Below are 26,165 nucleotides of genomic sequence, written 5' to 3'. Positions count from 1 at the left end.
TCTTCCAGTACTTCCACCTCGGTTCTATCTTCTTTGGGGGCATTTTGATCTCTCTTTGGGTGCCTGTGTAAGGGACAACACCAAACAGAAAAAAGATCACTTTGTATACTTCTCTTAGTTTTCCAGTTTCTAAGACTTGCCTTCTCTCTAAAAGATGGCAAGATCACAGAATAGAGAGAGCATGTGCTTTGCTGTTGGACATACCTGGGTTCAAATCCCAGTTTTGCCATCTACTGTCCTCTTGGACATGTTATTTAACTTCTCTGGCCCTGTTTTCTCTGCTGTAAATCTAGGATGTATAGTAGACACATAATGGGCTGGCACATACAATGCATTCAGAAAAGTAGTTCTTTTCTCAGACAGCCATTGTTCCATTCCACTGTCTTCATTCTCTAGCTTGGAGCACTGCCTTCAACACTCAGTGTGACTTTTTAAGGAAACTTGGAGTTCCTCAGCTATTTTGGACTGGATGTGGACAAGCTCATTTTCACTTTAGTTCACTTGCACAAGGCTGAGATTTTTCAAAAGGAACTTTAAGCAAATAAAAGCAAACTCCAAAACAAAAAAAAGTACATAAATCATAGCAAGAATTTATACAGCACATACTCCTAATCACTAAAGCTTGGCCTCAGAGGAGCTTAACTGGTGTGATATTCTGCTCTCATACACTTGAGTTTATTCTCTTCAGTCCTCTGTTTTGCTTTTCACTAGAAGCATAGCAATGAGCTGGTTGTTAGGGCTGGTTCTGTCTTTGTGAAGTTCAATGTCTTCCCTGATTGTTCTAGGCTGGTGTGCAGTCTGATGCATCTAGTACAGTCATTCTCAACCTCAACCTGGCTGCTGGTTAGAATTACCTGGAGGGTCTTGCTGAAAATGTAGGTTCTAAAGTCCTGTCTCTGAAAATTCTGCTTCACAAGGTCTGAGTAAGAATCAAAGAACCTGTGTTTAGGTGCCACCTATCATTCTGTCATGTCCTAATGTCTCTATTATTGCCATCATTATCCTGGGAACCTCTTTAGCAGAGAATTACACTTCTATTCTTTTGTTTTCCTTCCTTCCCATACAAACCTTTCTTCCTAAACCTTCCCCTTAATTCGCTTAGTTTCTATTTTCAGGCCAAGGCCATCATTTTTATTTTTACCCTTTTTCTTTTTAAGTATTCTAACATAGACAAGTTGCAGACTAATACAATAAACACTTGTGTACCTTCACTTAGTTCATTGCTTGTTAACATTTTGTCACATTTGCTCACATGCTCGCATGTGCTCTCTTTCTCTACACACACCCACAGCTATCTCTGGTCCCCTGTCCATTTGCAGAGCAGAGCTGATTGACAGTCCTTGAGCCTACTGAACGATCAATCCCTGTCCTTGCTTGAATCATCCCAGGTGTTCTCTATCACGTCCTATTCAGGCTCCAGCTTCACCCTCATTAAGTGACTAACAAAATAGAATGTACCGTCTACATGCTTACAGAAAGAAAATCATTTTGTGTGCATTGCAGCCACTGTAGAGGAACTGGGTCCTCTTCTCAAACCCTTTGGTGACCCCCCAACCTTGAGGTCTCTGGTACCTTCTACTCTGGTCTGTATGTCATGTGCTCTGACCATAGTGAGGTCCCTGCACCTCTTCTACCATTCCCAGGTGAGCTTTTCACTACCATACCCCCCTCTGGTTCCTGTGTGGCCTGTTATGGGCTTCTCTAGTCACTCTGTTGACTTTCCCACTGCTACACTGACCTCTAGCCCCAGGATGCCTCTAGCCCCAGTATACTAGTAAAGCACATTCTTCTGCCCTATTAAGATCAGACAACCTTAGAAAACATAGCCTTTCTGACAATAGCTTTAGACCACCATTTGTGTCACCTCTGATGTTTTTTTTGTTTGTTTTTCAATCTATTGGGGTGACATATTAATAATATATCATCTGTATATTGCATTGTGTGCTCACCACCCACAGTCTAGTCTCCTGTCACCATATAATTTGATCCTTTACCCTCTTTATCTTCTCCCCATTCCCTTCCCCTCTGGTAACCACAGTACTGTTATCATAGCTCTGCTGTTTTGCTAACCTAGTCTGAACTGGTGCTCAGCTCTTCACTTCTGTCAGGTTGGCTCTGCTCTTATGACTGGCCAAACAGGTTCCTGCCTGATCACCCCACTCACTTTCTTTGCTGACTGTTCCTAAGGTGAGGGATCTTAGGACACCATTCAGTGTGAAATCTGATTTCTCAGAAGGGCTGTGGAAATATCCTTGGCTAGCAGCTGGGAAATGGACAGACCACTTAGGAACCTTTGAAGGGTTTCACATGCCTTCTTTAGGGGCTTTGCAGAAGACCTACACCTGTCTGCAGTGGGCCCAGGGTCCATCCCTTTTTTTTTTTTTTTGGTAAGACACTGGCAGTATCTTGTTAGAAGCATCCTCAGGAAACCAGAAAAGTATTTCCCAGAAGGTGTGTTTATTCTTCATGCTTCTGTGTCTCTAGGGCTGGGCCATGGCAGCCACACAGTGCTTCAGTGAGCTAGCCACACGGGGAAGGCATGAAGTCCTTGGTTTTTTCTCACATCCAGTTTGAGAGGGAAGAGGGGACATCAATTCTTGGTCTAGGGAATCTGCTTCTAGTTAGGGACAGAAAAGTTTGGTCTTCCTCTAAACAGGCATTATAGATCTCAGGCATTAAAATAAAATGGGCTTGACTTTGAACCTTGATTCTGCTACTTCCTAGCTGTAAAATGGGGATAAAATTACTAGCTGTACATGCAGAAGTTTCATAACTTCTCTGGCCTTAGTTTCCTCAACTGAAAGTAGAATCAATAATAACACCTTATGGCAGTGGTTCTCAACCTTGGCTGCACATTAGAATCACCTGGGAATCTTTTTAAAATCCTGATTTCTGGGCCCCATCCTCCGGAAATTCTGTTTCTTTGTTACTAATGTTGTGGCCCCACCCCATAACAAAGAAACAGACTTTCCGGAGGATGAGGCCCAGAAATCAGGCTTTTAAAAAGATTCCCAGGTGATTCTAATGTGCAGCCAACATTGAGAACCACTGCCTTATGGGGTTGTTGAATATTCAATCAGTTAATACATGTAAAGCACTTAAGATAGTGCTTGGTACATAGGAAGTATTCAATAAATGTTAGTTGTTATTTGAGTTGCGAGGATGAGGTGAAGTGACCTATTTGAAGTATTTATCACTAGGCCTATATAATATTAACTTTTAAAAAAAGTATCCCCACACAACTCTGAGGCAATGGCTTCCCGGCTTCTAGTGTAACATAGAGGGGATATTTTTCAGAGAAAGGGCAGGACCCAGCAGAGGAGACCTTCATTCTGGGTCTGGGATATGAGGAAGACAGGCAGGCCCCAGCTCAGGGTGGGAATGCCTGCATAGTGGCAGAGGCTGGCAGAGATGCTTGCTCATATGGACCTGAACTGGTGCTGATTCAAGTTCCTCCTCTCTGTAGGTTTCACAAGCTGATCTGGGGGAGCTTTGGCAATGGGAACCTGGACAGCACCGGGGTTATTGCAGGCGGCGGGGACAACGGCATGCTTACACTATACAATGTGACCCACATCCTGTCTCCAGGAAAGGAGCCTGTGATTGCCCAGAGACAGAAGCACACGGGGGCTGTCAGAGCCCTTGACTTTAACCCTTTCCAGGTACCACATTTCACTTGGTCAGACATGGCCAAGCCCCCAAGCAATAGACCGAATGGAAGCATTCACTTACGACTTTCAGTCCGTAACTCTGAACCCTTCCCAGGCTGTTTCGGGGGAGGCTTTGAAAGCCTCATCTATGGGTCTCTTTCCCCGTCTCCTGCTCCCATCTCTTCTGGGATGGTGGTCTCCAAAGACCTGTGCTTTGTACAGGGCAACCTGCTGGCCTCAGGGGCGAGTGATTCCGAAATCTTCATTTGGGATTTGAATAACCTGAGTGTGCCAATGACCCCAGGATCCAAGTCACAGGTGAGGAGGCTCCGGGGCTGCTGCTTACAGTGTGCAGCTGATTTTCCCAGGGAGGCAGCCAGAGCATAGGAGATTTTAGGCTTTACCACTGGAGGGCAATAAAGCTCCACAGACAATGTGCTACCAGCCAGATGATGACAGGGATGGAGGGGAGGGGAGGGGAGTGTGTGTGTGTGTTTGGATGGGTGGTTTGTGGTCATTAACTGTCTTAGGGGTTGGAGTAAGACATTGAGAGAGACATTGTATAGCTTAGGCAAGGTTAAGCAGGCTTGGTGCAGAGGGGACTCCCAGATATGCCCTGGTCCTTTTTGTGGGAGGGTCAGCCTTGTCTCTGTATCTGGTTTTCCCATGCAGTCGGGGGTCTCATGTATTTCTGTCTCTAAGTGTACCTATCTGTCAGTCTATAGCTGGGCCTATCTTTTTGCTTCCTGGCTTTTCTCTGGCTTATGCTTACAGTATCGTGAGGTAAGTTAAGAATGAATTTGATAACATCTGTGCCCTAAAAGTAGCAATGGCTTTTTTTTCCTGCCTCGCTCTCTCTGGGAATCTTGGGTGTTTATGTTCCCCTTCCTCACTTCCTCCTTTTATCCTTGAGGGTTATTTTTAAATCTTGACTCTATCCTCTCAGGAGCACCTTGAGATAGGAGTGAAACCCAAGTGTGCCTACCATTGTCTCAGCTTCTACACCAGTACCCTAAAGGAACCTCTCTGGAAAATTCAACTCCAGCTCCCTGAGACTGTCTTGGTTTGGGTAGCACCATATCTACCGTTAGGCTTTCTGTGGGTGGTTGGGAGCAGTGGAAGAGCAATTGCCTTTTGGTTGGGGGGGATAGCAAGTTGTCCTTCACCTGCTACCCCCATCCTGCCTCAGCAGCCCCCGGAAGACATCAAGGCACTTTCTTGGAACCGGCAAGTTCAACACATTTTGTCTTCTGCTCACCCCAGCGGCAAGGCAGTTGTATGGGATCTCAGGAAGAATGAACCTATCATCAAAGTCAGTGATCACAGCAGCAGGGTGAGTCATGAAGCAAAATATAGGCTTGGGCTGTGGCTTCTCTCTCAGGCGTAGTCATTGCAGCTACTCCTCCCCAGGCCAGGGTTCTGTTTGCAGCGGTTACACATGTGGATTCAGCCCCTGGCAGATTTCCTATTGAGAGTGAAAGCTTAGGGACCTAAACAGACCTGATAATGGGCGCTTCTAAGGCTCCTTCCTTTTTCATGGTCATCACGTATTTCCCGATGGCTGTGGTGGTCTCAGTCACCTAGAGGAGACACAAAACCTGTCCTCAGAGGGGTCCCATCCCAATTGGGCAGAACGGGTTCTCACTAGAATGGGCAGGTTATGTTACCCATTGGAGTCTGCTTTGGTCACAGATGCACTGCTCAGGCCTGGCCTGGCACCCAGACATAGCCACTCAGTTGGTGCTATGCTCAGAAGATGATCGTCTCCCAGTGATTCAGCTGTGGGACTTGCGCTTCGCCTCCTCGCCCTTGAAGGTGCTGGAGAGCCATAGCAGGTAGTATCTCAAACTTCATCTGCATCCTTGGTGGAGAGCAGGGGCATAATGACCTGGATAGGGGGCAATGAATGCCTCACTTTAGCTACCAAACATCCTCCCTGTCTTCAAAGCCATCCCAGTGAACACAGTCACCCAGTCCTAGCTCCAGCCCCACCAAGAGGAGTTCCTTTAGACCCAGAGGTCATGGAAAAGAGCCTGAGATGCCATCTAACTTCTAGAGATGGGAGTGGAGATGGGGAAATGAGAAATATTGGAGCCAGTGTTTAGCCCCTAGGAGAGTCCCCAGGCTCTCATCTGGTAATGTTCATTTCTTTAGTGATGAGGTTGCCTTCTCCAAGACTTCTCCTTAGTAGAAGAACCTTGGCTCCTGTCTGTCCTGCACACAGGCCTGCCTCTGAAGCTGAGTTCTGGGGCCCATAGCAGAGAAAGCAGCCCCACAGTCTGTTCTTTGTGACTAAAAGGCCATGTTGCCTTTATACCTTCTTGGGAACGTTTGAGGGTTAGGTCCTCGCTACTCTCCTGAGCTAAAAAGCACCTATAGGGATGGGTGCTTCTATGATTCATGCTGATTCATAGTCCCTACTCTACAACCAGGGAAAAGAAGAAAGCCATCCTGCAGTGATCTATGGAAGGCAGAGTGATACAGTGCACAGTGCATAGGCTCTTAGCATTGACTTGGGTTCTGGCTGTTTGCTGAAAATTCCTTAATTTTTTAAAACCCCATTTTTCTCATTTGTAAAATGAAATCAGGCTGCTCATTTTGTAGGGATGAGATTTATCAGAGATATATAAAGTACCCTATTCATAGTAGGCCTTCGGCCAATTAGGGTACTTCCTTTTTAGGGGTATCTTGTCAGTGTCATGGAGCCAGGCTGATGCTGAGCTGCTGCTCAGTAGTGCCAAGGACAACCAGGTCTTGTGCTGGAACCTCGTGAGCAGCGAGGTAGGCTGGCCCGTCTGTGGGCGTTCTGGGATGGGAGATGAGATGGTAGGGGAAACCCAGCAGCAGCTATGCATTCTGGGCCGCCTTATCTATGTCAGGGTTTCCCTGATGGTGTGTTCCCTCATATTAGGTGGCATATAAGCTACCCACACAGAGCAGCTGGTGCTTTGATGTGCAGTGGTGCCCTCGGAACCCTCCAGTATTCTCTGTTGCCTCCTTTGACGGCTGGATCAGTTTGTACTCTGTGATGGGTAGGAGCTGGGACGTCCAGCAGATGAGACAGGTTGACAAGGTTAGAAGGGCTTAATGGAAAATGCTGGAGGGAAGGGGCTGTCTCTCTTTGTGGGGAGAGAGCAGGACATATGGCCTGGGAAGAAGTGGGGATATTGAATAGTAGGAGGGCAGGGCCCTGAGTTTGGGAGGGCTCTACTTTTGCTCCAGTGCCCATCTTCCTGGGAGGAAGTCAGTCCTGCCACAATACAAAAGAGGCCTTCACCTTCACTTTTGTTCTTGGATGTTCCCTGTGGTATTTCAGGGACATTGGACCTTATGCTGGGACATTATTTGGAAGTATGAACTGTCTTACCTCCCTTGCTCCTACATATCCATTTTGTCTTTTTTTTTTTTTTTAAATATAGGCTACTTCATGGGAATCCCACAAGCCTACTTCATGGGAATCTCACAATCACCATTAGAATATGGGAATCTCATCTTTGTGGGCTAGATTAGGTATCTCAAGGATTTCTCCCAAAATGGAGTTTATAGGTGGAGTTCTCCTGGGACCCTTCAGTCCGCAGGCCGACGCTCTATCCACTGAGCCAAACCGGTTTCGGCTACATATCCATTTTGTGTCACATTCCTCTGTAGACCTTAGAGCCAATAGGCTACTTCATGGGAATCCCACAAGCCTACTTCATGGGAATCTCACAATCACCATTAGAATATGGGAATCTCATCTTTGTGGGCTAGATTAGGTATCTCAAGGATTTCTCCCAAAATGGAGTTTATAGGTGGAGTTCTGGCTAGGCCACCATTTCAGGCTGGTGATGCAGATGTCCTTTGCCCCCAGATCTCTTCCTCCTTCAGCAAAGGCCAGCCTCTCCCACCATTGCCGATGCCAGAGCAAGTGACCCAAGCATCATTGATACCTCCTCTGAAAAAAACCCCCAAATGGATGAGAAGGCCAGCAGGTGTTTCATTTGCTGTAAGTGTAGTGTGTGTATGTGCGAGGTTGTGTGTGTGAGGGCTTGTGAAGCCTACTGTGTGCCCAGCATGGAGCTACTTTTTCCATCTACCTGTGTCTCAGAGTAGGTCCCGCTTTACTGCTCAAGCTTCCCTCTCTTCCCCTTCACCTGCTTGCTGTCAGTCCTGTATAAAAGGCATTGATTGCTTTAGACCTACCAGTTATGGAGAACTACCTGAGATGCCACCTGATTTTTGTCTAATCTTTATGTGTCTGGACTGGTAGTGAGTCTAGCTATGCAAGGGTTACAATACAAAGCAGGAAGGAAAAAAATAGATTTCATCCTGTCAGTCCTCTGCTCAAAACCCTTGACCTTTGACCCGCATTACCTTATTGGCTCAAAGCCAAGTATACACAGCGCCCCTTTACCCTTCAGTTTTTATTCCCACCTTATTCTTATGTGTTCTCTATGGTCCAAATAAATATGACTCTTATGTCCCACGAATAATTCCCCAACTCTGCTGCCTCCACCTGTACCCCATCCTTCAGCTTCTCTCTCAGGCTATTGAATCCTGGTACAGCCTTTCAAGTTCCCTCACTTAAATACCACCCCCTTTGGGAGGCCCATCTTTAACCCTCATCAAACTTAACCTCACTTCTGTAATCTCACAGATTTATACTCCTGTAATGATACATTCTAACTGCACTAAATTTATGTAGATGCATGTCTCAGGACCCTACTAAGTAATAAACCCCTAGTGGATAGGGACCACATCTTCTTCATTTTTATCCCTAAAGCAGTGCTTCTCAAACTTTAATGTGCATACAAATCACCTGGGGCTCTTATTAAAATTCTAATTTTGGTTCATTCGGTCTGGGGTTGGGCCTAAGATTCTGATTTTCCAACGAGTTCCCAAGGTGATGCCCTTGCTGCTGGTCTGAGGAGTAGCAAGGCCCTAAAACACCTAGCCCAATGCTTTAAATACTAGGCTTGAATTAAAAGCAGAGGGATAAAAGTAGAGGCTCTTGTTTTCAGAGCCAACAGTTTTATTAGGGAGGTCAGACCAACACACTCAAGAGGCAGCGAAGTGAAGGATTCTGAGGTCATGAGACCTGAATTATTATCGATCTGTCGATTATCAGCTGTGTAACCATGGGCAGGTCACTTCACTTAGGACTTCAGTGTTCTTATCTGTAGCACAGGGATAGTGATAGCTGCCTAGCTTACGTTAGTGAATTGACATGAAGCTCAAATAAAAATATATGTAAGCACTTGTCAAACTCTTCAGTACTATACCAATCCAAATTCAGGTGGTTTTGTTTAGCACTAATCGAAGTACAGTATAGATTTTGTGCTGTAGGAGTCAAGAGAGGATTTCTGCCTGGGAAAGCTCATTAAGGAGGGGGTCTGAGGAAGGGAAATAGTGAATGGCTAGGGCAGTGGTCGGCAAACTTATTAGTCAACAGAGCCAAATATCAACAGTACAACGATTGAAATTTCTTTTGAGAGCCAAATTTTTTAAACTTAAACTATATAGGTAGGTACATTGTTATTAACTTAATTAGGGTACTCCTAAAGCTTAGGAAGAGCCACACTAAAGGGGCCAAAGAGCCACATGTGGCTCACGAGCCGCAGTTTGCCGATCACGGGGCTAGGGAATAAAGCAGGAGTTGTCAACCTTGGCTGTAATTGGAATAACCTGAAGAATTTAAAAATACTGATGCCTGGTCCCACCCCCAGAGATTCTGATTTTATTGTTTGGTGTAGAGCCTGGCAACTCTGAACAGCTCCCCAGGTCATTTTAATATGGAGCCAAGGTGGAGAACTGCTAGAGTAAAGGGCCTGTACTAAGCTTTGTATTTATGCCGAGTGCTTTATATAAAGTACCTAATTTGGTGAGAAGGATGCTCAGGTTGAGGTGTTGTGGTAGGTGAGGGCACAGAGCAGGAAGGAACTGGGGACTTGGGGGATGTGGCGCAGTCACACAAGTGAGCAGGGAGAGAGGTGCTGCAGAGGCAGGTCTGGCCATGGTTTTGAAGGATTTTGTGTACAACAAGCAGAGCAGCTTCAGGTATCTCCTGTGGCTTTATGAAACCATTACAAGCCCTGAGTAGCAACAGATACAGGGTTGTGGGCTAATGCTTGGATTGGAGGAAGGAAAAGCCTAGAGGCTAGTAACCTATTCCAGTATTCAGGTGCGCTAGCACTGGGAATGGGACAGAGGGACCTTCACAAGAGACATTGAACAAGAGGTAAGACTTTGTTGTTGCTTGGCTGTAGCTGTATAAAGACTGATGATGCCAAGGTGTTTGGTCCAGGTGACTGGGAGAAGGGTGGTGCCAGGACAGATGAGGAGAAGATGAGTACCATGTGCTGCAGTTTTAAGCTGATGGTACTAAAAATGCAGAGCTGGTTTTGATATGGGGGCACATTTGCTACTCAATTCCTGATTCTATTCCATCCCCAAGAGTTCTCTTATTATTGATTTCCTATCCTAGGGTTGACCAATATAGGCCTGTCCTGTGATCCTGACTTGGTGTTAATTTTTAGCTCAAAGGCATGACCGTTACCTTTCTTGTTTTTCCTCACCAGTTTGGGGGGAAGCTGGTTACTTTTGGCCTTCCCAGCACCCCTGCCCATCAGGTGCCACAGCCTTGCCTTCGCCTAGTCTTCGTCAGTCAAGTCACCACAGAATCCGAATTCCTGATGCGGTCAGCTGAGCTGCAGGAGGCCCTGAGATCAGGAAATCTCCTCAATTATTGTCAGAACAAGATCCAGCGAGCGTCAGTACAAAGTGAAAAGATGCTCTGGCAGTTCCTGAAGGTAGGAAGCCTGAAGGCTGGATGCTCAGCGGTGTTTCCCCAAAGCTGGGTACTGCAGCACCAGGAGATGCATAACCACACTGTGACCCAGATTTCAGAGGCCCTGACTCCTAGTAGGTTTTTTCCTACATGACACCCACCCTCCGGACATAAAATCTTCATCCTTTACCAGAGAGAGGCTCAAAGACCATTTGCACTAGGAAAGGTGAGGGGTACAAGTGACATTTTCCCTTTTTGCTACTATTGCTTATGTCGTGGATACTTTGCTGGAGCTGAGGTGAAGACTTCCACAGGGCCATGCCGAAGGGCAGATAAGATGATGGGAAGGGAAAGGAAGGGAAGATTAGCTGAAAGGATATATCATTATAAGAAGGCTTTGAGTTTGTTTCAAGTAACCCAAGGCAAGTCATTGTGGTGGGACTCAGGGCTCAAGCCCAGCTCTTCTGGAGGCATGGCTTCAGTTGCAGTACTGCTTTAACTTCAAGTTCCTTATGACACCAGGAGGAGTGCTATAGATCAAAGGAAGTGAGCAAATGAGAGGAGAGGGCTAATGAAAGAAAGATAAATAACTGACCAGGCAGACAGTGAGAGGGTTATTCAGATGTTTGGGATTGTAGAGAAGAATGCAGTAAGGACAGGGCCTTGTTCCAGGGGATCTGAGAAGGACGTGGGTCTGTGCTTCAGACATAGAACTTAATGAAGATAGACACCCAGAATCTGGGAAGGAGAAAGGGATTTGAGAAAGTTCATCAACTATAGAGTGAAGCTGGAAGACATGTGGGAAGAAAAGAGAGAGGGAGCTTTTGTTATAAGCAGGAGACAGATAATAACTCCAGGAATGGTGGGGTGGGAAAGAGAATAGAGGGAGTGGTCAGGAGTTCAGCCTTTATTTACTCAAGCAGCGGTGTCCATAGGACAGAGGGGAGACTGGTTGAAAAGCTACCCAAGAGCTGTCCATCAGAATGGTCCTGAAGCTGAGTGCAGATGAACTTTTCCAAGGGAAGAGCATGGAAGAAGGAGGGGCCTTGAGAGGCTATGGAAAAAATGGTGGTCAGAATTCATGATTCAGTATAGGATCAATGAAGGGCCCAGACCAGCGAACCCAGGTTAGGGTATGGCTTCAGGAAGGCTTGGCCCTCAGTATCTGGTACACTGAGTGGGTAAACTGACTTTGTTTACTATATCCATGCACCTTCCAGCAGGAGTCTTCTCAGCCTGACATTTAGACTCAGAAGACTCACTTGGTATCATCTCAGAAAGATGTGAGATAGAAACCACAGCTGTCAGCAGGGCAGCATCAGGTGTTCCCTCCTGGGGCGTTCTTGCAGCATCCATGCAGCAGTGCAGAGTTCTCTTCAGCGCCCCAGAAGGTAGTGCAGGTGCAAGGAGTTAAGATGTCCACCAGGCAGGTATGTAAGTTGTCCTGGCTTAGAAGTCTCAAGCCCTCAAGAGCCAATATCTCTTGTACCAACTCCAAAAGTGTAGCTTCTAGAGCAGGGGTCCTCAAACTACGGCCCGCAGGCCACATGCAAATACAAATATTGTATTTGTTCCCGTTTTGTTTTTTTACTTCAAAATAAGATATGTGCAGTGTGCATAGGAATTTGTTCATAGTTTCTTTTTTAAACTATAGTCCAGCCCTCCAACGGTCTGAGGGACAGTGAACTGGCCCCCTGTTTAAAAAGTTTGAGGACCCCTATTCTAGAGTCTCTGCAAGGGATCTATTCAGTTACAAGAGTCTTTGCAATCAGGGAAGCCTAGAACATGGTGCCCCCATCGATTATTTATAGTCTATATAGTTCCAGTCCAAATGCAATTTACCAATCACAAGCAATGTTGCCTAGAAACATAGCTCATATTTTACTATTATCAGGTTACCAAGGTAACAAATGTAGGAAGTCAACTGAAGGTTCACTTTTCATGCAGAGAGGGAAAAGGTTTTGTTAACACTATGCCTACAGCCCAGCAGGAATCAAATCTGAGGAGATAAAAAGGGAGAGTACAAAGAACTATATTGGAGAGTACACTGGCACAGATGTCCAGTTTTAGCAGGAGAGGGTTATTTACATTCATATAATGGAAACTTCTGTGTCCTGTGGTTCCTTAGGTGACCTTGGGGCAAGACTCCAGAATGCAATTTCTAAAGCTATTAGGATACAGTAAAGATGAGCTTCAGAAGAAGGTAAGCTGCTTTCACATCAGAATCATGTACTTTATATGCAGAGAATCCTATCAGTGGAAACTATCTCAGAATGCCTCTTCCTGAGCTTCACTAATGCATATACAAACTTAACCTCCTGGAGTTAGGCTGTTTCCCAGGAAAATAGCTCAAGGATCTTAGTTGGTGGGGTTTGGAGGTGGAAAGAAAGCATAATGCTTGTTTGACCTTGTGCTGGGAGAGTGGTACTCACAAGTCTCTCCCTGCAGGTGGCCTTGTGGTTGAAGAGAGACTCAGGGCTGGGTAAGAGCCCTCAGCCCAAGGGAGATAACCTCAGCAGTACCAGACAACAGGCCTTCGGCAGCCAGGTGTGGTAGGAGCCCAGCCAGCCAGACCTGCAGTAGCACAGGAGACCGGCTTTTAGGGCATTTCCCCCTTCCTGGCCCTTTGCTTTGCTCTCATGAAGTGCTCAGCTTCTGTAGAAGTCTTCAGACTCCTTCCTCTGTGTCAGTGAGACACAGAGTTCATAAGCTTTTGGGCTGGGAGTGGATCTGTGTTTTAATCATGAACATGAGCCCTTCCCAAACCTTACCTGCTTCTTCTTTTAGCTTTACCCATTGAGGGTCAAATTTATTACTGTTCCCAGAGAGAGCTACTAAGCCAGCTCTCTGTCTTCGGGGTTCATTTCCTAAGTAGCCACCTTGGTCCTTCCTTGTTCAGGTCTCCAAACACACCACAGAAGTCTCTGCCTCCTCAGCTTTCTTTGATGAGCTGGTCCCTCAGAACATGACTCCATGGGAGATCCCCATCACAGAAGGTACCCTCTGCATGGGAGTAGGTGGGCTCAAAGTTCTCAGACTTGAGGACATTGCTTTCTTGTCCCTTGCCTCCTGCCTCCCTCCCACCATCACAAATACTGGGTGGTTCTGTTACAGGTTAGAGCACTCTTTGGCTGTTGATTTTCATGGACGGGTCTTTCCTATGGAAACCTTTCTACTAAGATATTTTCTCAATCCTTCTGTGTTCTTGCTTTAAGGACTGTGACCCTGTCCTTGCTGAGCAATCAGACATCACCTGTGATACTGCCACATGAGTTACTTCCTCATCTTGGGTTCTCTCCTTAGAGAGTAACCAGGACACCCCACTATATTTTGTTGTTGAGGAATGAAACTTGGGAGTTTGGGGCTAGGGAAGCTGAATGATACAGACATAGGAGGCGTGCTGTGGGCTCTGTAGGTGACGGGAAGCTAGGGTTCGAGGGCAGGTTAACGTGGAGGGGATGCCTCTGTCCCCAGACACAGATGGACTCCTGAGCCAGGCTCTCCTGCTCGGTGAACTGGGCCCTGCTGTGGAGCTGTGTCTGAAAGAAGAGCGCTTTGCTGATGCCATTATCCTGGCCCAGGCTGGGGGTGCAGATCTGCTGAAGCAAACACAGGAACGCTACTTGGCCAAGAAGAAAACCAGAATCTCCTCGGTAACTGCCCACTGTGCAGGAGAGGAGAGGAGGGCATTTCTTGGACTTTGTGAGGTGGATGTCCACACTTTGGGACTGGTGTTCAGAGGATCTGCCAAACTCTTTTCCCACTCTAACCCCGAGCCCCTAGTACGTGGTCTAACAGGAAGTCTGCTCCTGCTGCCTGTGCTGGATGAGTGGTTGATGACCTAATTCCCTCCCTGCCCATTACAGCTGCTAGCCTGTGTTGTGCGGAAGAATTGGAAGGATATGGTGTGCTCCTGTAGCCTGCAGAACTGGAGAGAGGCACTGGCTTTGCTGCTGACATACTCAGGGCCAGAGACATTCCCTGAGCTCTGTGGTAGGTGGCCCTAGGCTTTAGAATGGAGTGGTGTGACCTCAGTGTGGAGTCAGTGGACATGCTGATGGAGGAGGCAGAAGAGCAGCCTGAGCTCTGGGAGGCCAGGCCAGGTTATCAGAGCCAAGGTCTGGTTCAGCTGGGGGGCAAGGACTATAGTGCATGCCCCTACTTTCATTTGTTGTCCTGTTTTTCTTGTCACCTCTTGAAGCAAGAGCTTTGCCCTTCATTGTAGAGCAGGGTGAGCCTCAGTGTTATCCAAAGCCACTGTGGCTACTTGTCCCATAGCTCATGATCCACCACCCATTTCCAAATAGGGCAAGGAGGAGGAGCCAAGGGAAGCTGTGACATGAAAGAAGTTTCCATCTCTCTGCAGACATCCTGGGTACTCGAATGGAGCAGGAGGGCGACAGGGCACTCACCTCCGAAGCCAGACTCTGTTATGTGTGCTCAGGGAGTGTGGAGAGGCTGGTGGAGTGCTGGGCAAAATGCCACCAGGCTTCATCCCCCATGGCTCTACAGGTACCCCTTCTCTGCAGGGCATGGTCCCTTCATTACAGACCCTAAGGAGAGGCTAGTGGTAGGGATGTGCAGGGACATCAGAGCGAGTCCTCTGGTTACCCAGACTGGAGTCAGGGTATAAGGGAAAATGGGCCCTTAATGGCTGGGACCTTCTCCCAAGGATGAGCTGTCACCTCCTCCCCTCCTCAGTCAGGGAGACTGAGCAGAAGCTACTTAGGTATTAATCTTCAAAATGTTCTCCTACTTCAGATTTGGTTATACAAGTTTATTCAGTATTTGAGTAATTGTGAGCCTGGGCCTCCTATTAACTGCTATGAAAAATTCTGTGGATCTAAATTGTACCAGACACTCTTCAGGCAACCAGAGAAGATGGGGGTCACAGACTCACAGGGAGACAAAGTCATACATAAAACAGTAGCATAACTGAGTCTGAAATTGCTGATGGCCTAGCACCGTGGTCGGCAAACTGCGGCTCGCAAGCCACATGCGGCTCTTTGGCCCCTTGAGTGTGGCTCTTCCTAAGCCTTAGGAATACCCTACTTAAGTTAATAACAATGTACTTACCTATATAGTTTAAGTTTAAAAAATTTGGCTCTCAAAAGAAATTTCAATCGTTGTACTGTTGATATTTGGCTCTGTTGACTAATGAGTTTGCCGACCACTGGCCTAGCAGGAAGTGTAAAGAAAGCAAAGAAAATGGGCAGAGATGTACGAGAGTCTAAGATCCCGATGGCCCCACTTGAGCCCAGTGCTAAGAGCTTGAGAGATGAGGCCAAGTGGCACTTCTTTAACTGTCATGTCTCTTGTATGTCATCACCTTCTGTCTCCATCTGGCTATGGCCAGATGCCCTCCTTCCCATAGTGGGAAGTCCCTGGGTGAGCTGCCTGGGCTTAAGAGCAGGATGTGCTTTGAAGAGGGCTGACTGCCCTCATCCTTGTTCCTCTAGGACCTGATGGAGAAGGTAATGGTTCTGAACAGGAGCTTGGAACGACTGCGGGGTCCTGATGGGGTGAGCCCAGGCCCTGCCACAACCTACAGGGTCACTCAGTATGCCAACCTCCTGGCAGCCCAGGGCAACCTGTCCACTGCCATGAGCTACCTACCCAATGACTGTGCTCAGGTGAGTGGGGTCTTGGGGAAAGAGAAACCATTTAATTCAGTCATCTAGCACTGGCTGAGCAATTCAGTGTTCTAGGCCAGTGGTCGGCAAATTGCGGCTCGGCAAACCGCAGCTCGCAAGCCACATGCGGCTCTTTAGCCCCTTGAGTGTGGCTCTTCCACAAAATACCGGCTCTTCCACAAAATACCAACTTCTGCGCATGGGCCATGAAGTTTCAATCGCACTGTACGTGTGCGCCCCACATGGTATTTTGTGGAAGAGCCACACTCAAGGGGCCAAAGAGCCACATGTGGCTCACGAGCCGCAGTTTGCCGACCACGGTTCTAGGCACTATGCTAAATGCTGAAGCTCCCAGGATAAATAAGATCTAGTCCAGTGATGGCGAACCTATGACACGTGTGTCAGAGGTGACACGTGACTCATTTTTTTGGTTGATTTTTCTTTGTTAAATGGCATTTAAATATATAAAATAAATATCAAAAATATAAATCTTTGTTTTACTATGGTTGCAAATATCAAAAAATTTCTATATGTGACATGGCACCAGAGTTAAATTACGGTTTTCAAAATGCTGACATGCCGAGCTCAAAAGGTTTGCCATCACTGACTACTAGTCCCTCAGGAAGCTCACAATCCCTTGGGGGTAGGGGTGGGGTTGGGGGTGGGAATTAGTTTATACTAAGCACTGTGGGACTCCAGGGAAGGGGCTGGTTTTTGCCTGCAGAAGTCAAGGAAGGCTTCTGAGTTGTGCTGCATTCAGCACTGCCAGGGGTGAACCTGAGGTGGGGGAGAAGGGGGTGAAGAATTAAAGAAGACAAGAGAATAAAGCTGGGCCTAGGTGGGACACTGCTCTCGGATGGAGAGACAATGCCACAACCTGCAAGCCGAGTCTTTATTTTATAGCCAGATTCCCTAGGCAAAGTAAGGGCATGGTCAGGATGTTTACAATGTTCTCTCGGTTTCGAATCTATTCAGTTACATGCACCTGAACTCTATCAAGCTTTGTTTTGGCAGCACTTGCTGTACCTCCCACAGCCTGTATCACTTAGCCACCCGGGACCACAGGTTCGGACCATAAGGTCAAGCCTACAGCTATAGCCTTTGGCTATAATTGTGCTGGGAGGGCTTTGCCCTCCAAGCTGGGACTTGTAGTGGCTTTGCCACGAGAGGACCGGGCGCTCTCATTAGTTCGAGGCTTGAACCTGTCCAAACACTGTAGCCGCTCTCCACACTGAGTGATTAAAATTGTTGAGCTGGACCTTCAAAGAGAAGTAGATATAGGGTGATCTAGGCAAAAAAAAAAAGGCAAGGAGGGAGCCTTGGCAAGGATTGGAGCTATCTTTGAGTCATCTAAAGTGGCTAGACAGGGGTGGGCAAACTTTTTGACTCGAGGGCCACAATGGGTTCTTAAACTGGACCGGAGGGCCGGAACAAAAGCATGGATGGAGTGTTTGTGTGAACTAATATAAATTCAAAGTAAACATCATTACATAAAAGGGTACAGTCTTTTTTTTTTTTTAGTTTTATTCATTTCAAACGGGCAGGATCTGGCCCGCGGGCCGTAGTTTGCCCAGGGCTGGGCTAGAATGTTGAGAGTCAGCTGAGGTTTGAATGCTATATGGGGCTAGGCTTGTAAGAGAGGATGTTTGCTTGTTTTAATTTTACTTAACTCAGTTCTTCATTATTATGACTTTATAGCCACCAATTCAGCAGCTGAGAGATCGGCTTTTTCATGCCCAGGGTGCTGATGTCTTGGGCCAACAGTCTCCTCCTTTCCCCTTTCCCCGAGTCATTGTCGGAGCTACTCCCCACTCTAAAGAGATGTTATCTTGCAAATTGGGATTCCAGCCTTCTCACCAGGTAACACCTTGTTTGTTCATTCATTCAAAAATACCAGTTAATGTCTACCAAGTGTTAGGCACTCGGAATATATTAGTGAACAGAAATGATGAAAATTCTTGACTTCATAAAGCACAGATTCAGTTATTTTTCTAATAACTATTTATTGAACAATTGCTTGGCTCTCAGAAAGGTGCACAAGTCATGATCCTTGCCCTTAATTAGCTTATAGTCTAGTGCAGTGGTTCTCAAGCTTGGCTGCACATTAGAATCACCTGGGAATCTTTTTAAAATCCTGATTTCTGGGCCTCATCCTCTGTAAATTCTGTTTCTTTGTTATGGGGTGGGGCCACAACATTAGTAACAAAGAAACAGAATTTCCTGAGGATGAGGCCCAGAAATCAGGATTTTAAAAAGATTTCCAGGTGATTATAATGTGCAGCCAAGGTTGAGAACCACTGGTCTAGTGGAAAGATAGATATGTAAAAAAATAAGTAAAATTTGTAAATGCCATAATTGGGGTATGATAAGGTGCCATGAGATCACACAGAAGAAAGCAATTTACTCTGTGGGGGATGGGAAGTTTAGGGAATATTTCAGAATGAGTATGATGTTTGATCTCAGTCTTTTTTGTTGTTAATCCTCACCTGAGTATATTTTTCCCCATTAACTTTTTATTTTTTTAAAATATATTTTTATTGATTTCAGAGAGGAAGGGAGAGAGACAGAAACATCAATGATGAGAGAGTCATTGATTGGCTGCCTCCTGCATACCCTACACTGGGGATTGAGCTTGCAACCCAGGCATGTGCCCTTGACTGGAATCGAAGCCAGGACCCTTCACTCCACAGGCTGGTGCTCTATCCACTGAGCAAAACTGGCTAGGGCTCCCCATTAATTTTTAGAAAGAGTGGAAGTGGGGGTAGAAACAGCGATGTGCGAGAGACATATTGGTTGGTTGCCTCTCACACACACCTGACCTGGGCCGAAGATTGAACCTGCAACCCACTTATGTGCCCTTGACTGGGAATTGAACCCAAGACCCTTCAGTGAGTGAGCCAGCACTATAACCATGGAGGTCAATGCTCTGACCACTTAACACACTGGTCACAGCTGTTTGATCTCAGTCTTGAAGATTAAAAGTTATTTAGGCAAAGGAAGAGTTAGGTGAAGGCTATTTTAGGCAGTGGGAACAGCATGTACAAAAGCATTGAAAAGAGAGTGAGCAGTGCCCATATGATGAACTACTAATATTTTAGTGACATTGCAAAACAGGTCTTTGTGGCAGTGGAGTAGGCTTAGATGAAGCTGGGGTAACAGCAGTTATATCAGGAAGGACCTGACAGTCTGAACTAAAGAGCTTAGACTTGACTCTGAAGTTGATAGCAGTCAGGAGCTATTGAATAGTCTTATGCAGGGCAATAACTAGCTCTGTGTTCAGGAAGGGCAAAGCTAGAGGCAGGAGGCTTATATATAGAAAGAAACGATGAGGACATGAAATAATCTAAAGCTAGAGAGTGAGGTTGGATTTGAGATATTTAGTACATAGAATTAACAGAAATTAATGATAGTTAAGAGGAGTGTGTGAAGTGGGGGGACTGGCTCCTAGTTTCAGGCCAGATGGATAGGGTGCTGTTAACTTACGATGCCAGGAGCCTACTGGAGGGGCTGGAGAACAAAATCCAATGAGATTGTAAATAGAGGTATTAGGCAGAAGTCACATAGGAATGAACTGGGAAGTCTCATGGATCTCAAACCCCCACCCCCACCCCACCCCACGCCAACATCCCACAACAACCACAGTGCAACAACAAAACCAAGAAACTGACATTAGTACAATCCATAGATACAGATTTGATATTTCACCAGTTTTATATGTACTCGTGTGTGAGTGTGTGTGTGTGTGTGTGTGTGTGTGTATAACTATGTAAGAACTTGTCTTTTCATCTTTTTAATAGGATCCTTCACAAAGCAAAAGTTTTTAATTTTATAGAGTTCAATTTATTGTTTTTCTTCTATGGATCTTGCTTTTTGTGTCAAGACTAAGAACTCTTTGCCTAGTCCAAGGTCCCCCAAATTTTCTCCTATGTTCTTTCTAGAAGTTTTATAATTTTACATTTAAGTCCATGTTACTTTGAGTTGATTTTTATTAAAGGTGTGAAATTTAGGTTAAGCTTCATTTTCTTGCCAGTGGATTTCCATTTACAGAAAAAACTGTCCCTCCTCCATTGAATTTATTTTGCTCCTTTGTCAAAAATTCATTGGGCATATTCATATAGATTTATTTCTTAGTTCTCTGTTCTGTTCCATTGATCTATGAGTTTATCCTGCTACCAATACCACTTTCTTGATTACTACCTCTATGTAGTATGCCTTGACATGAGGAAGAATAACTCCCCCACTTTTTTTTTTTCAAAATTTCTTGGGTATTCTAGAACCTTGCCCTTCCCACATAAATGTTAGAAAAAGCTTGTCTATGTAAAAAATTATTTGCCCATATAGTTGTGAGTTTATTTCTTGGTTCTCAATTCTGCTTCATTGGTCTGTGTGTCTGTTTTATGGCCAATACCATACTGTTTTGATTATTGTCACTTTGTAGTATAATTTGAAGCCTTCAGGATCAGTCATTCCTGATCTTGATGACTTGTGTCTTTGCTCCTTATCATTGTTGGTTTTTATAGAGATTTATCAATGTTGTTGATTTTTTTTAAGAACTAGCTTTTTGTTTATTTTTTTCTATAGTTTTCTGTTTTTCAGTTACTTACCTTTTTCCCCCTTTTATTCTCTTCACAGGTTCCCACTCCATCTACAAGGCCAAGGATTTTCACACCCCAGTCATCACTAGTGATGCCCTTGGCACCTTCCCATTCTGGCCCTTATCAAGGCTCCAGAATGCAGAATATAAGAGACTACAGGGTACCTGAGCCCCAGATTGCCCAGCCTTTGCCCCAGGGCCCTGGGGTAATGCCTGGTGAGTGAGTGATCCGTCTGGGTAGAACATAGAAGAAAACAATTGGCATGGTCAGCGTGGATTTGAGAGGTTGTGTGTCTATATAGTGAGAGGAGCTTGGAATTTGAAGTCAGAATTCCCAGTACTGTCACTTACTGGCTTTGTACCTGTGGGCAATATGCTTAGCAATATACTGTTTCTTTTGAAGAGTAAGAGTAGTTGTTACGTTGTTCGTTTCAACCCCACAGGATTGTTTTGAGGGTCTAATAAGGAATACAGTCAACAGTACTTTGTACATGGTAGATATCCATATGCATGAGTATTAATCATTTTTGTTATTATTGTTTTAAAAAATTATTGTTGCTGCCTAGTCTCCCCTCATGTGCTCTGAGTCTCTCTCAAATTGAAATTCTGTTGCACTTCAGCTTTATCTCAGCCACAGCTGTTAAGAGGGCAAAGGGTGCAAGCTCCTAACCTCATGGGATTCCCTGGAACATGGCCTCTTCCTGGTCCCCCTCCACCCATGGCACCCTCAGGCATCATGCAGCCTGACTCTGCCCCCCTGCCTGAGACTGCTCGACTGCTTCCTTTCCTTCCGATGAGACCACCAGTTCTCAGCCCTGTGAGCTCCCAGCCCCCAGGCCCTCCTGTCAGCTTCCCTGCAGCACACCCTCCAGGAGGACCAGGCGCTCCATGCTCTAGCACCATTCAAACCACTGGCATCTTGACTCCTCACCCAGGTCAGTCTTCTTCCATGGCTTTCTTTTTCTCAGCCATTGCCTCCCTCCCCTCTCCACCCCTCCCACTACCACCTTAGGAATCTCTTCCTCAAACCAATGAACTGGGGCTCCTTTGGTGGAGCATGTCAACTGAGAGTATAACTGGTCTTCAGAGGGAGGTGAGGTGGACTCCAACTAAAATCATTTTGATGGTCTTCAGACTAAAAATTTCCAATGTTCCTGATCATGCCCTGAAATACTTCTGTCTGTGTATTATACAGGACCTCAAGATTCCTTAAAAAATGCTCCAGCTCCCAGGGCAAACCTCCAGAGGAGACAGGTCAGTGCACCTCCTTACCCACCCCTCATACATTTACCAGGGAGCGACCCACATTTTAGTTCCTTACAGAATTCAGCCCAGTCCTTCCCATTCTCAGGCATGCATTCTGCCCTGTCTTTTCCCACTCACTCTTCTTCCCTCAGCCCCCTCCTCTTTCCTGCTTACATTGTACACCAGTCTTCCCACTTCCTGGTTTCCCACTCCCTATTCTGTCCACTGTTCACTCATAATTTCTACCACTCTCTCACATGAAGGCCTAGGGAGTCTCTCAGCTTAGACTCAGGTGCCTCTCTTTCTCTCTCTTTAGTTGCCAGAGACATTTATGTCCACAGCACCAATTACTGCTCCAGTTATGAATCTCGCCTCTGAGCCCCGAGGGGTCCTTTCCTCACGGCCCCCTGTCCCTGGTGTGGGTCATGCTCCCCCTGGAGCACCAGGAGAACTCGGCCTGCAGGTGACGACGTGTTCCCCTCCCTTCTTCCAGCCCTCCTTGGGTATAGAAAAGCAGGGAGTGCCCTGGCCGGTGCGGCTCAGTTGGTTGGGCATCATCCCGTGCACCAAAAGGTTGCCAGCTCGATTCCTGATCAGGGCACATGCCCAGTTGTGGGCTCGATCCCCAGTAGGGGGCATGCAGGAGGCAGCCAATCGATGTTCCACTATCACATTGATGTTTCTTTACCTCTCCCATCCTCTCTCTCTAAAAATTAATTTTAAAAATCTTTTTTAAAAAAGGAAAAGGAAAGCAGGGGCTTGGTAGATGGGCCTCATTCCCAAAGGTAGAGTCAGACTATGAGCTGGGGAATGGGGAGGGACAGGCACCAAATGTCCTTACTGTAGAGGGTACCCCTACCCAACTCTACTGTGCTCCAGTGAGACAGTGTGGTGCCGAGTCACTGAGGACTAGACCTTAGGGAAGCTACGGGAAAGACAGCTTGCCCATCTGTCCTCTCTCCGCTTCTTCCTCAGCAATGGCCACCAGAGAAGGTGTACAGGAAGGAGCTGCCCCCAGAGCATCAGTCCTTGAAAACCAGCTTTGAAGCACTTCTACAACGTTGCTCCCAGGCTGCCACTGACTTAGTAAGTCTGAACCTTCCCCACAATGCCCTCCTCATACCCTTAGCTGGTTCCAGGACCCCTGAGCTCTAGAGCAGTTCTTTGTGTGATCAGCTCTTTTCTCACTGTCCCTTGACATCGTATGCTTATTTGATCTCCATGCAGGGGATGGGGGGGGGGGGCGCGGACACTTGTCTGGTCTGAAGTCCAGCTCCTTGGCAGCAAGACCCAGTAGCATCGGGACTAAACCCTTGGAAAGGCAGCAGGAAGTACACAAACGAGAGTGAAACCAGGAGTAAGGAAGCTTGCCATGCATTCACTGGCTGTGTCAGCTTGAGCAAGTCACTTACCCTCTTTGGGCTTCCATTTCCTCCTTCAAAATGAAAGAAGTAGCCTTTAGCCATTCTGGCTCTAATCTACTGTGATTCTTTATAGTCCTGTGTAGTGTGAGGTTTAGGGGCTAGAATCAGAATCCATTTTCCTCCCTGTAGAAGACAAAGCGGAAGCTGGATGAGGCAGCCCAACGCCTAGAATGTCTGTATGAGAAGCTCTGTGAGGGGACAGTAAGTACACTTAGTGCTCCTCTGCCTCCTGCCCTTCCACCATCACCCAGGGCCAAAGGGAACTCAAGTGTCCTCTGTCCTCTCCCCTTCAGTCTCACTGACCTGGGTTCCCACAAAATACATCCACATTGCCTGGACTGTGCTCCAGAATTCAGTCCTCTCTTATCCTTTCCAGGCCGCCAGGGTAGGGGCTGGTGTGGGCTTACTAACCGAAGGGCCAATCCCTCCACAGCTCTCGCCTCAAGTCCTGGCTGGGCTCCACGAGGTTGCCCGATGTGTGGACACAGGAAGCTTTGAGCAGGGCCTTGCAGTGCATGCCCAAGTGGTGGGCTGCAGCCGCTTCAGCGAGGTCTCCAGCTTCATGCCCATCCTGAAGGCTGTCCTCACCATTGCTCATAAGCTGCACGTCTAAGCCAGGCAGCCTCTCTTACCAGGAGGTCACTGCTGCTGTTACTTAACTGTTCTCCCTGCGGAAAAGGGAATTTCAGAATAGATTCTGTTTGTGTTTCCCAGCCCTCATTCTTGTTGCCGGGTATATGATGCTGTAGGCTTGGCTCCAAACTGGCAGAGTGCCTGCTTTCTATCCTGTGTGCCTGGCCCTCGATCTGTCCAAGGCTTGCTCAGCCTCTGAGGCAGAGCATAGGGCCAATTCTGTTCTTCCCCTAATACTGTTCTCTGGGGCAGGACGTGGGGCAGGGTATCTTCTCCCCAGGGATGTTCTGTTTAAGTGGCTTCTAAGAGGATGAGCAGGATCCAAGTCTACCTCTGCTGTACCCATCTTTTGGGTCTTTTGTTTTTCTCCTTCTGTGGGTTATGAGCCTAATCTTACCTTCTCCTGGCCTCTGACTTCATACTCCCAGGTCCGTATTTCTCTAAGCCCCAGTGGCTGGAGTAGAGTTGGCTATTCATCCTCTGAACAAGTCATAGACATGAGGGATGGGTGCTGAGCAGAACCAAGAGAAGGAACGTTGGCCCTTTTCTAAAGGAACATCTCATCTGCCAGCATTAGTCAGGGTGGATGAAGTTAGGTGGAAGGGGTGCACCGCCTTTTGCTGGGAGCTATCTTGGCCTTGAGATAGAAGCAGAGGGACCACCACCTATGGGAAATGGCCCCTCACTTGACCTGTCTGAGCCCTGGTCCAAGGAGGGCTAGACCATTCATTCTGTATGAGCCCAGCTCTGGAATAGGAGCCATATTAACAAAACCCTCTGTTTTTAGCACTGCTCCTCGAGGGTGGGAGGCCCTCTCTCCCTCAGCCTCCACATGTCTCGGGGCTGCCTTCTCTGGCTGCACATCCATGGTCGGATGCTGCATTTGAACCACTGATGTACTTAAGGTGCAATAAAGCTGCCTTGATTTGGTTTCCTCCGTCATCTCCCAATAATTGTCTCCTGGGTCCTATTTTGTTCTTACCTCTCTTCCTGGTCCTCTGTTCCTGCACCTCAATAAAGCAGGGGAGAGGCTTTGGGTCAGCTGGGGAATCAAGAGAGTTGAAGAAAGGAGGTGTCGCTGAAATACTCTCCTTGCAGCATTTGTGGCCACTCTGCTGTGTGTGTGCGCGCGCGCACATGTGTGCATGTGTGTATCTCCATCCGTGCCTGACCATCAGCTCCAGGGTTTTCCCCACACCACTTCAGGGCTGAGCTCAGCTGCACAAAGGGACTGGGTGTGAAGCCAGGGGGGACTATCTCTAATCCTGTTGTAGATCCCATCATGTCTGCGGGCTAGATGTGTGTGTTTGGGAGGAAGGGATTGTTAGGCAGTATTTGTTTGTAAAGCCACTTGCTCTTCAGATAATACTTGCACTAACTTCTATTGATGAAGCAGTGTGAGCCCCAGCAAAGTTCTTTCCCAAAGTGTCTTTGAAGCCAAGAGCCCATTGAAGGGAAGAAAGGCCGGGAGAGGGGATTAGTTTGTTCAGCAGCTGTGAATTTCAGTGGGAGGTTGATGAACTCCGAGGTCTTTGTTTAAATTAAAGAGGGAGGGGGAGGGAGCCACTGTTGGAGCGAGAGCCCCACTTGGGGCCCTGAACTAACACAAGGAGAAGTCTGAGCTGCAGGGAGCTGTGTACTGACTGCGAGGACTTTTCCCAAACACTTTCGGAAGAGGTGTTGTGAGAAGAGAAGGGGGCGGAGTGGGGGATTAGCATGTGAAATGAAGTTTTCATTGACTCCAGTGGGGGTAGAAAGCTATTTTAATGGCATTTTGTTCTCTTATTTTCTCTTCTTGAGCTCTTTAGAGGTATTGTTTTGCTAAGGCAGGCTTTCTTCCCCCTTCTTTCCAGTCTGTGGATTGCCTCTATGGGAGCCAACATAAATATTTCTCCTCCAGGAATGCGGGTTAATTAAAAGGAAATGAATGAGTGGAAGCATCCAATCCAGACCCACAATAGGCGAGTGCCCTGTCCTGCCCTCCCCTCCCACCACCACCAGCACCACCAGCGCTGAGCGTGACCCTGTCTCTGTCTCTGCCCTAACCTGCTGCTAAGGCCAATTGAGGCTCAGATTCTTTTCAAGGAAAGAAAGCCCTGCCTGTGTGTAGGCTTTCGGGCCAGGGACAGGAAGGAGACAGTGTTTTACACCACCTCCACCCCCCACCGCCAGAGCCCTTGTCACTTCTCAGGACCTCCCTCTGTTTCTGTCCTAAAGAGC

The 26,165-nt window shown here is 46.9% G+C and overlaps 1 protein-coding gene across 2 annotated transcripts in view; it reads left to right on the top strand.

The window, feature by feature from the left end:
- The window catches only part of SEC31B (SEC31 homolog B, COPII coat complex component), a 29,792-nt gene extending 4,912 nt beyond the window's left edge, over positions 1-24,880 (top strand). The window contains exons 3-25 of one of the 2 annotated variants that reach the window (XM_023743241.1): positions 3,467-3,662; positions 3,873-3,968; positions 4,843-4,983; positions 5,343-5,485; positions 6,332-6,431; positions 6,562-6,723; positions 7,501-7,635; positions 10,208-10,438; positions 12,545-12,619; positions 12,865-12,963; positions 13,316-13,412; positions 13,891-14,069; positions 14,283-14,409; positions 14,783-14,928; positions 15,876-16,049; positions 17,748-17,909; positions 20,682-20,859; positions 21,264-21,578; positions 21,839-21,897; positions 22,205-22,351; positions 22,864-22,974; positions 23,442-23,513; positions 23,746-24,880. In XM_023743241.1, the coding sequence (XP_023599009.1) occupies positions 3,467-3,662; positions 3,873-3,968; positions 4,843-4,983; positions 5,343-5,485; positions 6,332-6,431; positions 6,562-6,723; positions 7,501-7,635; positions 10,208-10,438; positions 12,545-12,619; positions 12,865-12,963; positions 13,316-13,412; positions 13,891-14,069; positions 14,283-14,409; positions 14,783-14,928; positions 15,876-16,049; positions 17,748-17,909; positions 20,682-20,859; positions 21,264-21,578; positions 21,839-21,897; positions 22,205-22,351; positions 22,864-22,974; positions 23,442-23,513; positions 23,746-23,925 (3,325 nt within the window). In that variant the 3' untranslated portion in view covers positions 23,926-24,880. Of the gene's footprint in view, positions 1-3,466; positions 3,663-3,872; positions 3,969-4,839; positions 4,984-5,342; positions 5,486-6,331; positions 6,432-6,561; positions 6,724-7,500; positions 7,636-10,207; positions 10,439-12,544; positions 12,620-12,864; positions 12,964-13,315; positions 13,413-13,890; positions 14,070-14,282; positions 14,410-14,782; positions 14,929-15,875; positions 16,050-17,747; positions 17,910-20,681; positions 20,860-21,263; positions 21,579-21,838; positions 21,898-22,204; positions 22,352-22,863; positions 22,975-23,441; positions 23,514-23,745 lie in introns of both variants that reach the window. The other variant, XM_023743240.1, reaches the window with a different exon arrangement.
- The last annotated feature ends 1,285 nt before the right edge of the window (positions 24,881-26,165 follow it).

The sequence above is a fragment of the Myotis lucifugus genome, unplaced genomic scaffold (assembly GCF_000147115.1).
Source record: "Myotis lucifugus unplaced genomic scaffold, Myoluc2.0 scaffold_381, whole genome shotgun sequence".
Lineage (NCBI taxonomy): Eukaryota > Metazoa > Chordata > Mammalia > Chiroptera > Vespertilionidae > Myotis > Myotis lucifugus.
This window is presented reverse-complemented; position numbering and strand designations above follow the sequence as displayed.